Below are 16,632 nucleotides of genomic sequence, written 5' to 3' on the forward strand. Positions count from 1 at the left end.
ACCAACTAAATATTCTAGTAAATCATCACCTCTCCTGTTGCAGTCAGAACTGCCCCACGTGATGTGATGAGCGTTGGCGTCGCAGCCAATGATTAGTTTGTCCCCTCTCTTTTCACATTGATCGACCAAATTGATCACCTCAATTGTCGGGAGAGAGTCCGCGTCGTGGGCAAAGTAAGCAGAGGCGGCCGTGATAGTCAACTTGGCATTCCCAGTGGCCAGGACTAGCTTCACGGCCGCCGTGTCCTGGGACGTGTACAGCGGTAGAGAGATACAGCAAAGATCCCTCCGAACCAGAATACACGCCCTAGGTCTAGCAGCAGTGTGGTCATAGAATAGTGACCCTGCCGCGTCAAGACCGAGGATTTTGCCATGGCAAATCCACGGTTCTTGTATGAGGGCCAGATCAAGACCCTCTATAGCAAACCTCCTGCAGAGTACCGCAGAGGCCGCCTTACTATGGTGCAGATTGATTTGAATCGCACGTAGCGTCCCCATGGTCCCTAAGAGAGGGGTTCAGAAGGGACCTAGCTACACCTCATCAGTCTCGAGAGGGCTAGTGGCACCTCCCCCCCTGACAGGCAAGCTCCCAGTCCCAAGATCCTCCCCCTCACCAGGACCACTAGAACGCTCATCGGCTGAACCCCGAAGGGTCCCATCCGATTCTTCCAGTAGGGTGGACTCATCCATGGAAGAACAAACTTCCGAATGAGCCCCCCCTCCCCCTCTGTGCCTAGAGCGACGCCAGAGAGCTCCACAGCGAGATCCCCCATCTCGCTAGTCCCACCCCCTGCCGCAGACTCGGCTACAGTGGTTTTAGTGGCTTCCGTGTTCTGAAGGAGTTTGAAGGAACCCTTGTCCACTCCAGTGAAGCCCACGAAGCCAGCATTCTTAATGGCGTCCAGCGAGGAGCCATCAATGGACAGTACCCAGTATCGCACTGCCCTGTCCACGTATGTCCGAATGCATTTCCAGTATTCGGTAGCAAAGCCATCGTTAAGGGCCTTTAGGCGCCGGAACAGCACCGCCGGCTCTTTAGTGATCTGGTCTCTGGTGCGGAACATTACCTTAAACGGCTTAGGGAGTTCGCTAGCTCTCATTACTGAGAGCACCGCATCCCCCACCACCGAGTAGGCTATGTTTTCCTTCAACCATTGACCAGTGAACGTATCCTCACAGGAGTATACCAGGGCCCCGGCCGTCAGGCTAAAATTCGCAAGGCGCGGTAGACGGCTCCCCGAAGGTATCCCATCCAGCGCCCCTAGAATCGCCTTCTGAATAGGGCCCACGTCTTCCTCCGTGATGACCGCCTTCGGATAGCCATTTTTAACAATGGCCATCTTTTCGGCGCTGGCAGCGGCACTATAGGACTTAGCCTTTTTAGCCGCCGCCTGCGAGGTACTGGGCGAGGGAGTCGAGTCCTCCGTTCTAGGCCTCTTCAAATGGGTGTCGCGTGTCGCCGCACCCCCAGCGGGGGTGGAGACCGTTCCAGACCCTGATTTGGCCTTTTCCCGAGCAATCTGTCGTTTACGGCGACGACGCACGGTGCGTTTCGAAGCCTGACCAGTCACACGCACCGATAAATCGGCACGAGTATCGCTGGATGCAGGCCCTAGCGTAGTGGTATCAGTGTGGGTTCTGCCCTGAGCAGACCCCTGCACCGTAGGTGTTGTAGTTTTGGAGTTGTTTTTTGAAGTGTTACTCATAAGAATCCCACGAGTAAGGGGGCAAGTAAACGGTCACCACCCGGTATGTGATAACATACGGATGGGTGCCAATTTTTCTACCGGTATTATAGAATATTACAACACTAAGGGTTAAACAATGCAAAACATTTCGTCTACTAGTTTTCATCTAGTTTGAATTATCATCTGGTAAATGATGGTCTAAATTAATTTTTCAAGGGCCTTTAAATTCCTTACATAATTTTTATGCGTAATACCAATAAAGACGGATATCCGCCGAGGATTACCCGGTGTAAATGGTTCCAAAATATTTCTCCATTTAGATATATTTTTGTAAACACTTAAATACTTATGATTCTTAAAAAAAACTGGTCTAATATGAAAAACACTAACCCTTGATTTCAGCCGTGGTTACTTGCTAGCGCTTACCCTTCTTGATTTCAGACGTTGTTGCTAGCGCTGGTCCAGTGACATAAACTTACTTCGTTAGAACAGAATCGATATAGATCTCATGCAGTTTGAAAACTGCGTATGTGTTTACTGTTTATTAATACTTTCCACGTAATATTTTGCCAAACTCTTAACAAAATGACCCATTTTAATTCCGTCAGAGGTGAAATATATCATAACTTAAGTGCGGTATTTCGAAAACAGAGTACGGTTGCAGTAATATTTCTATGATTATCGAAGAAAAGTTGAAATAAACAGCAAAAAGGCGGAGTAAACTGAATAACCAGCAAAGAGGCGGAGTAAACTGCATAACGTAACAAGTTGGGAAAACCAAAATAAACCTCTCCGAGTCGAGGGCCAACATTTTCAAACGATGTATCCTCAATAATTCTAATGAGGGCCTAAAATCTATCACTCAAATGTGGAGTTAACTTTCGGCTCACTCTGAACCGTTAAGACCTCCTATAAAAGAACATGCAACCAAGTCAATTCTGGATTATGTCTAGGGTATCTTATTTCATAGAATGTGGTCTATTTTACATCTAATTAATGTCTACTAGAATATCTATCGTTATCTGTCGTTATCTCCCGTTATCTCCCACCAACCGAGTCAACATAAAGATTACCCCTCGGTACGATAGGCATTCTAGTTCCACTCCTCGACCCGATCACAACGATTGTACGCGAATACTTATGTCACGAATATTCAAACAATAAACTGTTAGTCTTAGTTAAATCTGTTGGTTCATTCATTACACAAGAACACAACAAGTCGGTTTAAGAAACTTAATTCCCAAAATAATTTTAAACATAGCTATCTTTAACGTTATACTGCTAGGGAACACCTATATCAGAACTTTTGTGAATTAAGGGTATAAAAAGCAATTGATTATTCACATAACTGGATAAGAAAATGCGCAATTGCGTGAACCTTTGGTAGAAGCCCTGCCATTGGGAGGCTAGATGTTTCTCGTAACCCTAGCCGCTTGCCGCGTACATCTTAAGCCAATCGACGCTGATGGAGTAGAAGCCAATGTTACTGATTGGTGTCTATGTGGTATAGACGAATGACCAGTAGACGGTGGTGTTAGAAGCCAATGTTGCAGATTGGTGTCTATGTGGTATAGACGAAAGAACAGTAGATGGTGGTGTTAGAAGCCAATAAGAACAGATTGGTGTGCACACGAAACACTAGTGCATAGTGTTGGCATTGGGTGAAAGAATTGGCGGTTAGCCAGCAGATGAAGGTGTAACGGTTAGTTAATGATTGGCGTTAAATAAGATGGATGAAGCAATTAAGTAAAATTTTCCGAATTTCTGTGTACTGCGAACGCGGTTCGGAAATTGCGAACACGTTTGATCCGATTTTCCAACTGCGAACGCGGTGACAGACACACACACAGACAGACAGACACACACACAGATACGTCCAGTGTAAAACCTATTGACGTTTGAAAGCATACGCCTGTTGCTTCGCCTTACTAAAATTAATCAAAAATGTCTTGATTAGAATCAAGTCCTAACAAGTTGGGAAAACCAAAATTTTACCTCTCCGAGTCAAGAGGAGGACTACTTACAAACTTATTTACCCAGATATGGAAATATTTCTTCTTTTTATGAACAAATACTGAAGTTAATTTTATGAAGTATTAAAGCATAGCGTCAGACGACATTTTACATCCAATAAGGATATACTTGTACACATTAAAATCATTCGATGGGGAAAAAACGGGAAATGAAGAGATAAAACTTTGGAGGGATATTACCTTTACGTGTTTGTAATGGCCCAATTTTCTGCTCCTCAACTGTATACCCTCTATGTTCAAAGCCATATTCACAACAGGGTTGCCTTGTAACGATATCCTCTCGTTTCACCTCAACGATTTTCTTAGTTTGTCAACATGACTGTTACATAACACCAAAGCCTATTTGTGGCTACACGCACTGAAAGTAAATGCGCACCATATAAAGCATGAAAACACGATGCTGTAATCCGATTACGATCAGACCTTTCACTGATCTGGGCTGCCTTCATCAGAAATCACCAAAAAAGGCAGCGGATTTTGGAAAACGTTTACCGGTGAGCTCTGTCGTCATAGCTTTGCTGAACGCTTTTCTCCGGTTGTCTAACATGGCTTCGAATCGCAGCTATAGAATCGCAACTGCGTGAACCTTTGGTGGAAGCCCCGCCATAGGGAGGCTAGACGTAGCCACAAATCATCTACTCAATCTAGGAATTTCGAAAAGATTTATATGTTTGAAGTATATTTAGTATTTCTAGCAGTCATTTTCCAAGATGGCGCCCAAACTATAAGTAGCACGTCTTCAATATTCAATAATGATGTTTAGACGGTCTTCAACATAAATATTACCAATTTTCATAATTTTTGAAGAATATACGGTATCTAAATGACATTTCCGGCGGCCATTTTCCAACATGGCGGCCAAACTATCTGATGAATGGCTTCAATATTATATTATGAGGTTTACACAGCTCTGATTATAATATCTATCAATTTTCATAATTTTCCAACAACATGGTGAAATATACTGTACCTAGCATTCACGGCGGCCATTTTCCTATATGGCGACTAAACTATCAAACACAGAGCTGTAAAATTTTTCTATGATGCTTATGTGGTCTCAGTCATAATGTGTACCAATTTTCATAATTTTTAAAGAAGAATGTGGAATACATTGTAGCTGGCCTTCCTGGCGGCCATTTTCCAAGATGGCGGCGAAAGCTCGCGCTCTACAGCAGGGGACTTTTAGTATATTTTTTGTTGGGTCAAAAATAACACATGTACCAATTTTCATCTTTATGTTCAAAATTTCAAATGTTCTAGGTCAAACCCTAAAAGTCCTGCGGTGTATTCCGCGGCTTTAGGTTGAGGAGAAGGGGTGGGGACTTTTAGTATATTTTTTGTTGGGTCAAAAATAACACATGTACCAAATTTCATCTTTATGTTCAAAATTTCAAATGTTCTAGGTCAAACCCTAAAAGTCCTGCGGTGTATTCCGCGGCTTTAGGTTGAGGAGAAGGGGTAGGAATTTTTTTTGGAACTCCACCATAGACGCGATGGAAGCGGCATAAAATACTAAATTTTGACCTCTAGTGCAAGGATCTATTACCATTGCTAGAGCTCTTTACTTCTAGTCCCTTATCCTACTTCTGATATCTCCAATAGATTGTTTTATTGCTTTTGGTTTGAATTGACCAACAGAATATTGGCGCCACAATAACTAATTGAAACGTAAAGACCGTATCGTATGATTTGTTTTAAATGTGCAACGAATGGAACCTTCGTTAAAACCTTAATTAAAAGCACACGAGCGAAGAAAGTTCTGATATCCAATATTCTTCTGATTAAGATTAAACCTGGCCTTAACGTTTTTCCAGAAGAAAATAGGGGAAGTGGGTAGCTTGGGCAACTTCGCGAGGCGTCCCGTTTACGGATTTTTCGCGCCATTTCCCTCCCCGTGGGGGTGAAGAGAGATAGGATTTTTACGCGCATTAACACACGAGTGACGTGATTCTGTGGACAGTACGGTCCTACGCCTTCCAAATGACTAGAGGCGTCTGCTAGAGGCAGTGAGGCACTCAGGCAGAATGGCAGAGGCTGGAATCGAGTGGTAAGTACTAAATTCATAACTTATTTTAAAATATGTCTTTATTTTTAAATACAATGGTATTTCTAAGTTCCAGGGAAAAAATTAACTTGTCCGAAGTCTTAAACTGTGATAGGGAAGAGTTAAAAGTAATAAAGTTGTATCCAAGTTGTTGTAGTTTGATTTTTAATATTGGGATTGGTTTGGGTAGATCTTACTTTTCCTTTCAACACAGCCTGAGTTTTCTTATGGGTAGTTTCCTTGTACGTTAAATCACACTGCGTACTCTTAACGACATTCATTTTATTAAATAACCGAATTTTCGTCCTTAATTAAACCAATATCCGCATTAACCCGTTGCCTGACGTAACCCTAACTCAAACTGAAGCACAGCAGAAATATAAGCAGACTACACAAGTTAGTTCCACAGTTGGCTACATGGTGGCGTTCGCAATGAAATCTGGTACTATTTTATGCTTCGCGCCGATTGGCCAGATTCAAATTTTAAGGGTGGTAGGGGAATCGACCATTGTAAGTGAGAATCACTGGACGACTTGTATGGCTCAAGGCTACGGCTACCCACTTCCCCTATTTTCTTCTGGTTTTTCCTGCTATTTTTTCCACGAGAATAATTGTCTTAAAAGAGAGCATAAAATGAGCAGATTATCATTTTGCAATGGATTTAGACTAACAACAGAACATGAAAATCTTTTTCAAAACAAAAAATATATCCCTTAATTTTACGGGAAGCGTTTCGAAAGTTAAAGTGCTAATCCTAACGCTTATCTTTGGCAAGTCTCATTTAATATGCCATTTTATGACGGAAGGGGTATTTTTCTTTTCAAAGGAAGACAAGTTTCGTTAAAATCCGTTAACATTCCACCTAGATAAAAAAATGACAATTTAAAAAACCAGGTTCACCCAAAAATCTGTTGTGATATTACAAATGAGCAGGAATTATTTCCTTCCCTCTTCTGATTCATAACTACGTAAGAGGTTGGCTCACACGAGTCGCGCCCTTCAATTTAAGGTTTCAAACAAGGCTTTGTAAGGATTATTCTTAAAGGGTATGAGAAGCTTCGTTTGAAAAACCTCTGATTTATATAACAAAAGATAGAATTAATTACTGTGAATTCAAAAATATCAAGCTTTTACTTCTCCGATTTCTGATTATTTGGCTATATCCATTTGAAAATGCTTCATGTGAAATTATTTGAAATCCACTTTTTAAGAAAGGCTAAAACGTTTCCCTGTTGGCTGACGTGACAGATATATATTTTTCACGCAAGATGGTGCCACTCTCACCGCTATCAGACCCAGAGTTTAGACTGGCGAGAAGCATGGACAAAGCTCGAGACGCGTATACCTCGCGCGTATAGGATTCACAGTGATGTCATCAAGCAGGTGAACAAGCTTGACAAGACAACATTGTTGATATATCGAAACTGAGTTTTCGTGATTTTTCAATAGAAACTTTGGTTCAATTATATTAAAAACTTGATATTTTGAAAGTAGAGACTTGAAAGTGTAATATAATACCACTTTTGCGCTGAAATATGATATGAAAATGTAAATTCCCATACCCTTTAATCCTAAGCCCTAACCTTTTTCGTCACGGGAAACGGACATCAACTTCTGTTAGCCTGAAAAAAGTTATATAAGGTAAAATTTCGAAATTCTTAAAAATGTATTGCTTTATTTATACGTACTAAAATAAAGACATGTTTAAAATTTTACGATTTAAATTAGACTTGCCCTTAATTAAGCAACAACAGTATGAAAAAGCGCGCTCATGTCTGCTAAAAGTTCACGTGGTCGTGGTATCGGGATCGCTAATTGGTTAAAGGACCCATGACGGTTTTCTTTTCAAAGTGAATGTTATACTTGTTTATACTTAACAACTTCAAGGCTGCTTAGTACTGGGCTGGCGAGCGATAGGTCCGCGGTTCGATTCTCCGTGGAGGAAGAAAATTTAAAAAATATAATCTCTTCCCTGTATCAAGTTTAAAACTCCACCTTTGAACTGTAACGTTAACTAAAAAGAAAAATATTTTCTCTCGACGTTCAAAAATGATGAACGATACTGCCAAAGGCAGGATTATGGCACTACTACTACTACTACTACTACTACGAGAATGACAACAGGGCAGATTAAACTAAGAGCCTCATCGTATACGATGTGGCTAAAAAAATTTACTGTACCTGCGGTTACAAGTATGTTGGTTTTACTGATAATGAAAGCGGTAATATAGTTCGCTTAATGGTAATTTCGGAAATTTATATAAAATTAACCGAAATATTTTGCAAAGTATTTGTTAATTGTGTTGATCTTGTTTTATTAGTCTGACTCTATTAAATCATGGTTTTGTGGCCATTTCATTTTTCCTTTAAGTCGAAGTAACTTTCGTGAAGAACAGACCGTACATTGAGACTAACTATAATGGAATCCAACGCTAGAAATGGTAATAAAATTCTCGTTCAAAACCTTTTTTTTTTTTCATGCTAAAGTGTTTCATGCGCAACGCTTTTAATTTTGGGTCACAAAATTATTAACCATATTCTCTATATTTAAGACGTCACAAAAGAGTAGTCGCAGAACTCGGATTGATTTCTAATTGCGATATGCTTCTAGATTTCTCCAAACTATTCCCCACTTTGCTTTCTACCCTAGCAGCAATTTAGTGAGCAGGAGTTAACGGTAAACAACAAGAACAGTAATCGTGGTAGTGACCCAAAGTGTGCATGGCAACTTTTTGAAGGTCAGTACAATTCTTTTCAACTATTTATCGCTTAGATTTGATCATTTTAGAAACAGATTTTTGGGTGACTTTGGCCGTGTGTTTGTTTATGCTGATGATATAAACGAATAAAATTTAGTTTAGGAAAGATAAACCCCAGTTTTAGTTCGCCATCGTAGGGAGAGTGAATGGAAGCGCTGATTTTTCAATCGTGTATTTTAAAAGGAAGGAAATAATAATTGTAAGTTGAAGCATTGAATTTAATTTTATGCTTAAGCAATGTGAATTGTGTTTCACGTTTGCTCGATAAATTTAAATCGAGTGAGACAATTATGGGATTGCCTTAATTTAAATGGAAGGCATACTACACCCTTTAAAATTTCTATCACCCGTCGAACAAAAGGATTTCACGCTTTCAAATCCGCTTCCCTGTTTCGACATTTTGAGAAATCTAGGGTAATTTTAATATCAAAAGCAAGTATGTACTGACGTTATTTTAGAATGGTCTTAAGGCGGTGTTTATATTAGAAGTTACGTGTATTTCTCTAGAAAGCTATGCCATTGAAGGGTTACATTTCAAACCATGGAATTGGCTACTTAGCGTCACATTGTTAGCTATTTAATTAGCATATAAATAAAATGAAAAGAAATATAAAGACACCAAAGATAGAAATTCAGAAGTATCCGACCCCACAAATAAAGAGGGTTCTCACCCCATCCCCGACACTTTAGACGTACAGTGGTAGAGTGTCTTAATGAAAATTTTAACTAAAATAAAATCTCTAACCGAGCTCAGTTCTGCCTATGGGTGTGTTGAGCTTCTATCGAGTTCCTTTTAAGCTAAAAACTAACGATATCGAAAGCGAAAACTCCGACCACAACTACGGCTCGGGTCGAACTAAAGGCTCGTTTTCATAGAAGCTAGAAAATTCGAAAACTCTTCACGCTTCTGGAGTTTGAAAATGCGCCGGAGCGTACTTTTTAATTTTACACGGAATTTTAATTCCGGTAAAATTTAAGAAAGGGCCCAAGCGACTGTCCCTCTGCCGGACGCGTACACCATAGAGAAAGGAAGGTGTTACACCTTCCTTTCTCTATGCGTACACGATACGGAGATAGCGTACACGATTTGGAGAGAGAGAAGCTCGGAGAGAAACGAAGGAAAGCGCGACGTAGAGAGAGAACTGCCTGCCTGGCAGACTTGTAAATAGTGATAATTTCATCGGGAGCCGCTCCCGACCCCTCCAAAGCAGAATTTTCTTGGGTACCCGGGGCTCCCTAGTGGACAAAGGTAAATAAACAAAATGTGAGGAAGGGCACAGTTTTGAGGGGTAATATTCGTCATTACATTTTTTCCCCTTTTTTGAGAGCTGTTTTGAGTTGTGGTTATGGGTGAGAGTTCTCAACTTCTCATCACCCCGAATTTTTCAGGGTACCCGGGTGGTACCCGACCCCACCTAAAAATATCTTTTCAGGGTGTCCTGTGAATTTTCTTGGGTGTCACAGGCTCCCTGGTACCCCCTATTTACAAGTCTGCTGCCTGGTATATAATCGAGAGGGAAAGAGGGAAAGTGGGCGTCCCGCTTGGAGAGGAGAGAGAGGAAAGAAAGGTAGTTTAAATTTCGCGGGCTTTTTGACTGAAAGAAACAAGATGAAAATTTTCGTACACTTTGTGCATAGAGAAAGGAAGGTGTGACACCTTCCATTCTCTATGCTTCGTGCGCGTGATACATCAGATTATGCTAGATGGTTCGGTTTCGCAAAATAGAGGGGACGGTTTACGGTCATAGTGATTTCTGGTTTAGGGGATCCAGGATTTTGTTTTAGATACATTATTTGATTCGTATGGTTTTTAAAAATTATACTTTATGTGGGTGCACAATTTAGTTTCATTAATATTATCAAAAGTGGATGAGAGGAAAAGTATGAAAATGGCCAAAAATCGCGAGTCATCAGAGTTTCGCCGTAGTTGACCGTTTTATTGGCGTAGCTATACTGGGCCTGTTCACTCCCTTAAAATAGGTCTTGTGTAAGTTGTGTTAATTCGCGGTTACGTGGTTACCGTCGTCTGCTATTGTGTATGCTAGAACTTCCTCGATTTGTGTTTGTAGTCAGGACAGAATAGTTGGTAATGTTTTAAAAGGTATTTGAAGGTATAATATGGATTTTAGTAAGGTTATCGAAGCAATAGAAGAGCACATAAAACTAGATAAGTATAAAACAAGTCTCAGTAATTTAGCTATAGTGCGAGTAGCTTGCGTGATCAAGTGGGCTATGGTTAAACCAAGGAGCATAAGTGTCTGAACTACTTTCAGTCGCGAGTTTGCAAGTCCATCAGTCACTAGTAGACTAAATAGTTATTGGCGAAACTTTGATGTCCGCGTTTTTTAATACAGGCTCTATGGCCATTGTCATACTTTCCCTCTCATCCACATTTGATATTATTTGAAATGTGACCATTTTGTGACGTTATTAGAAATTAAGGGGATACACGATCGTGTTTCAGAAATGTTTTTAGTTGTACGATTTATTGGAGATCAACTATACGGGGGGTCACGTGAGCCGTGTAAAATTAGTATTAAGGCCCAGCTTTCGCTCGAAATTTTCACGCAACTCTCGCCTATGAAAATGAGCCTTAAAGTAACAGGCGGCTCCATTATCACCCCTATCATGCTGGCTAATCTTCTGGACACGAATTTTAGCTTGCCAAAGGCAGGAACCAATCAGACCTAATGCACTAGGTCCCATTTACGGCATAGGTTTTTCTCTCATGTCGAAGATTATCATTTTAAGGATGGTAGATTTATATTTCATCTATACACTTGTAACGCGCATTCAAGGCGTGTTTGAACGCGCTACATCTAGAAATAGAACTTATGAAGTGGAATTTTTATAACGGGTATATAATTCATAATTACAATAGTTCATAATAACCCCCCTTCGTGTTTATTATAAACTCCTGATAATTATAATTTCAACGGACGTAGCTTATCATTATTTAGCAATAAAAAATTAATATTCACTGGAAAAAATGGAGAGGAAATATTTCAACTTAGTTTTTTTTTTTTTTTTGAGTGAAGATGTGTTTCGTACTCCCTCAAACTTGGTCGCTCACGAGCTTGGCCTATGCGAGTGCACCACACCCCCGACTATTAACTTTCTAATTTGTTAAAATTGTTCTCTCCAGTTCTATCAACTATGAAGCAGTCGGTAATCAGGTACCTAAACAACAGCCCAAGTACTCACAGCCACGATCGAGTCAGCTATGCCTAGACTTATTCCGCTGTTACTGAAGAACAATTGTAAAGACATCAAAATTTGCGTGCGACCCCAAAATGGCAATGAAAGAACTTGTATATGTTGGAAATGATCGACATTTCAAATATAGGTACAAATTTAATTTTTAAATCCTAAATAGTATATCGTTGATTTGAAAATGAATATAATATCATAGGTATGCTCAAGAGACGAATATTAATTATACGACGCCTTGGGTGAGTTTATCAATATTCGGTAGCGTAATTGAAGCGAGACTTCAGTGTCTCGGAATAGTTGGTTTAATAAAATAAACCTTATGGTCTTGGCCATCTGGTTCGAATGTTGCTTCGTCTCTAAGTCACGTGACCTAGATGTATTGCAGGGTTGCATTTTCGTTTCCAAAAATATTTAGGGGCCAGTCGTTTTGATCCGTCTATGCCTTGGACATTTTATAAGTCGCCACACCAAGCGAGAAAGATAATCTTTATAAATTAATAATAATAATTGAACTCTGATTTACATTCATTGTTTTACTTAAATTTTGAAATGAATGTGAATAAACCTACGAAGCCAAGGCTTAACGGCAATAAGAAAGTTTTCATTTTAAGTATATTCCATTCGATCACGCTTGTTGCTTGAGCAGTCAGCGTGATGAAGTGGGCTATGCTTTAAGGAAATGGTCGGCTTTCATTCACTCTACCGATATGACGTAAAAAATGACGTCGAGGACAACATTTTCTCTATAAGCTCTTTTATAAAATCAACTATTAAGACGACAATTTCATTTCTTCCCAGTATTCGTGGGATGATGACAACTGTAAGGCACAGTACGAGTTCACCGCGGAGTATTTTAAACGATTCCTCAACCTAAAGTAAATTTCACACTGCGAATATTGATTAAAAAAAGATAAGGAAATTTTAAGATATTCAAGAACATAAACTTTACACGGGAAATATGGCAAAACAAATTTTCGTAATCCCTCATTTCAACCATATAGACTGTTCGATGAATATTAAATTTGAAACGCTTAATAGAGACGAGTAATTGTCTTTTATTTATAATGGAGATCTAATTCCGAAGCCAAATTCTATACGTACACCTCCACCTACTAGACCGATAAAAATATTCGCCTACTAGTTGTTTTTACCGCAATACACACCGTATCGAGAAACTTAATAGTGTGGTCCAAGAATTAATTTACTATAAGAATGCCTAAGTCATTAGATTTTACGCTTCTACTCTTACGCCGGTGTTAGTGGACAAGTAAGCCCCGCCCCTTTCATGTCTGTCATTGTTCTGCGCTTTCCTATTGGATCCTGTGGGGATAGGTCATACAGACGCGATTGACGTATTCCGAATAGTGAAAAAAAAAACCTCGAGCAAAGTAAACAGAAAATGGAGCTGCCAGCGGTGCTGAAACGGTTAGGGAATTGTTTTTAATTGCCATTAACAAGTTAGTTAAAGGTCTTGAACCTAACTTAATAGATTTTGAATACGTGTCTCTACGTGAAAATTGTTCTTTCTTTAATTGTTTCTAAATCGAATCAAGTGTACTATATTTATGATTTCGTGAGTTCCGAAAAACCAAACCAAGACTTAACGAAAAGGTAAAAGAGATAGCTGGTAGAAAATATTGAGTAAGATAAAATATTAAGTCCCGCCTTGGTTTCCAGCCTCCCCCCCCCCACCCATGAGGGGGATTGTCGACTATCACGCGCACACCGGACGTTTTTTTAGGCCTTCTTATAGTAAATTCCTTCTTGTGTGGTCCTTGATGATTTGTCAGAATATGTGGGCAACTTAGTAGAGCGTTTTATGCTCATAACGCTATGTCTAGTTGGCAGTCAAAAACAACGTGTTGCAAGATGTTTTTCAATGTTTTCCGACGAGGCATTGAAATAAGGTAATTTTCTGGATAAAACAGACTGGTCACGACTCTTCTCGTAGTATTATAATATACTCGTTAGTCATGTAGAGCTGTAGGCGGGCGTGTCCGAGGCTTAGCCTCTATTTTGAAACTGGTAATTAACTACTTAAATGTCGATAGAAAAGGTGCTAAGCCTTAACCTCGTTGTTGATAACAACGAGGTCTCTAAGCATACGTGACGTCAAGTAAAAAGAAAATATAAATTTTATTTTCGTAGTTCAAGGATTTCGAGTAGCTTCGAGAATAATATGAACCGAACTGAACTGACTGCAATTCCAAAATACAGTGCTACTGAGAGAAAAACAACTTACGGGCGAATTTCTTTATAGATCTATTTATTGATTTGCACCATAAGTTTATAATAACGTTTCCCCTCAGTATGTAAAGCAATGTTAAAAACCATCAGAAACAAGCTTACGGTCTGTCACAAACTAAACATCTTATTGTAATTAGATTTTAACGATGTTTTTTAGGGTCGATTTCATAAAGAAAAATATCTTTTACAACGTTGATAATATATACTCTGTTTTGGAGGTACGCGAGTTTTAAACATTGTAAAAAACCGAAATTCGAAGTATAAATAATTAACACACTTTTTTTAGAAATCTCATATTATCGAGTACCCTTTGACGGGCTCATTTTTCGAGAATCGACTGGATTACATCACTCCTTCTCTGCCTTGCGGAACAAACAAGATGATTATCGTGTCCCATCCGAAGCTGACAGTCACGTCCACTTCCTGGTCCTTCTTAAATATGGACATCGAAGTAATTCCGCTCAATAAGAATCAACTCTGTTAATTGAATTTCTATCTTGGTTTAATTATAGGTTCAGATATTAATGGTGGCAACCTTGGTACTTCTTTCGTTTTTGCTCGTTATTCACTCCATCGTAACCAACAAATACAAATCGTTATCCACCAAAAAAGTCGTAAAGAAAATGACCCATGAAACCCTGGAAAATGTCTGGGAGAACGCCTCGCTATTGTGCGGCGAAGGTGAGAGATTGGCTCGTCTATATTTGAGAACTATAGCTCTTACCCGCGGGGCCAGGGCATCGCTCGCCTCTAATAAGAACTTCCATCAAAATGATATAAAGAATGGGTAGATTTTACTGATGACTTATGTTTCTGTAGCACCCTAGGAGCGAAGGCACTCGTCGTTGCCCGTCAGCCCGTCGGTACATTTTTTATTACTTTTCACGCGGACATTATTCCACAAAGAAGGGTTTTTAAATTTGAGGCCGCCATTTAAAAAGATGGCAAAAAATCTGACCCAAAAGACCATTCAGCTCGTCTATAGGTTAAAGGAAACCTGTGTACTAAATATTTGTGAAATCGGTTGAAACGCGCGGACTTTGTTGCATAGAGAAGATTTTTTTACATTTCTGGGCGCCATTTATTAAGATGGCGGTGGATTGGAAAAATATTTCTTAGTACGCGCCTACTACCCATGTGTAACGTTCCTGCAAATTTTCAGCCTTCTAGGGCAAGCGGTTTGGGCTGGGCGTTGATTATCAGCCAGTCAGCACTTTGATTTATATAGATATAGATGATTTATGTCATAATAAGAGAATCAATCAGCAGTAATATTTTTCTTATAAATTACGAAGGGAGCCGTCGCTTTAATCAGCAAAAAGCGAATGGGATAATTCTTTTTTGTAGGGATTCCAGTAATTTTGCCACATATTACTTGTCGTCTTCTCGCTTCGTCGTGGCTGATCGGAGTGACATTCATTCTGTTTTTCTTGGGTTGTTTCATGCGCACGGAGTTCTCGACGGAAAGTTACAATTACATCGACACGCTCTCGGACTTGATGAAATCGGGGATTAAACCGACTTTTCCTTCTTTTAACGATTTCCAATATCTTAAGGTAATATCTTCGTATTAAATCCTTCATTTTTCTGATGTCATTGTTGTGTCTATAGGCAACCAACGATCCAGTTGTTAAAGAATGGCTAGACAAATTCGATTTCTACAAAGATTTGTTCAGCTCCCCATTCAGTTATGAAAAGACTGATGGGTACATTCCTATTCTTTCGATGGAAAGAGCTCTGATCATAAACGAAGACTTGCTGATTTCGTTTATGAAAACGTTATTGAAAGATCCCAGGAATAAACAACTCTTGGTGGAAAAAGGAGGACTTTACTTTTCGCGTCAAGATCTTAAAATCGACTATTCATACCTCATTATCAACACCTCTTGGATCAGAACCAAGCCAAAATTGAACGCCCAACTGATGTAAGTACGAATTTACGAATTTTATCGACTAATGATAAAACGGGCTTAACTTCTGTTTTATTACAGGGTTGAACCGATGTTCGAAAAACAAGTTTTCAAGTATCAGAAATTAGCTTTCGATTACACCGTAGAACAGCTAACATGGAAGAAACCGTTGAAAAGCACGGTTGACTTGGACCTCAGTAGTGTCAGCGTTCCTTTTTTCTTTCTTCTCATGCTGTGGTCAGTAACAGGAGCTTTTGTCACCGCGGAAATTATCTTCAACTAACTCGCTTAAATGCTGAAAATGAAGTATGTCACAACACGGAATCGAAAATGCACAAATATGGGTTCTACTTCGAAATCTGCGAAATCTGTTACACAATCGAAATAACACCGTATTTATTAGAGGTTGACAAGTACGGAAATAGTACACTTGCAGTTAGCGTTTGAAATTCAAACAACAGCACAAATCGATTTTGTAAAATACGATACAAATAAAAATTTGCTTTTTCAGATCTAAAATCTTATCGTTGATTTTATAACGTGTTCATCTCAAACCAGTACATAACAGCTTAATAACAATTAAAAACTATTTCATTTCACACCGAGGGGTTAGTCACTTGAATAATCAGGTGTACAAAACCGCAGAAATCGAATACTTGATTTCTAGAATTCTTAGAAAATCATCAGTAATCAAAATCATTCTTGTTTGTAATCAAAGGTAATCAGAAATCTCCGATA

At 39.5% G+C, this 16,632-nt stretch overlaps 1 protein-coding gene across 3 annotated transcripts; it reads left to right on the forward strand.

The window, feature by feature from the left end:
• Positions 1–1,265: 1,265 nt before the first annotated feature.
• LOC149712046 (uncharacterized) lies at positions 1,266–16,407 on the forward strand. 3 transcript variants are annotated; one of them, XM_089860588.1, is made up of 10 exons: positions 1,266–8,503; positions 11,670–11,870; positions 11,937–11,976; positions 12,536–12,612; positions 14,142–14,202; positions 14,271–14,435; positions 14,497–14,665; positions 15,332–15,540; positions 15,596–15,909; positions 15,976–16,407. In XM_089860588.1, the coding sequence occupies exons 2-10, from the start codon at positions 11,818–11,820 to the stop codon at positions 16,175–16,177; spliced, it is 1,290 nt and encodes a 429-aa protein (XP_089716714.1). In that variant the 5' UTR covers positions 1,266–8,503; positions 11,670–11,817; the 3' UTR covers positions 16,178–16,407. The 3 variants fall into 3 exon arrangements, with proteins under 3 accessions (XP_089716714.1, XP_089716713.1, XP_089716715.1); XM_089860587.1 differs by having other exon boundaries at positions 1,266–8,206; positions 8,318–11,870; XM_089860589.1 differs by lacking the exon at positions 12,536–12,612 and having other exon boundaries at positions 1,266–11,870.
• The last annotated feature ends 225 nt before the right edge of the window (positions 16,408–16,632 follow it).

This window comes from Phalangium opilio, unplaced genomic scaffold, assembly GCF_054372755.1.
Source record: "Phalangium opilio isolate 3A_F unplaced genomic scaffold, DU_Popi_V2 ptg000011l_1, whole genome shotgun sequence".
In the NCBI taxonomy this organism is placed as follows: Eukaryota; Metazoa; Arthropoda; class Arachnida; order Opiliones; family Phalangiidae; genus Phalangium; species Phalangium opilio.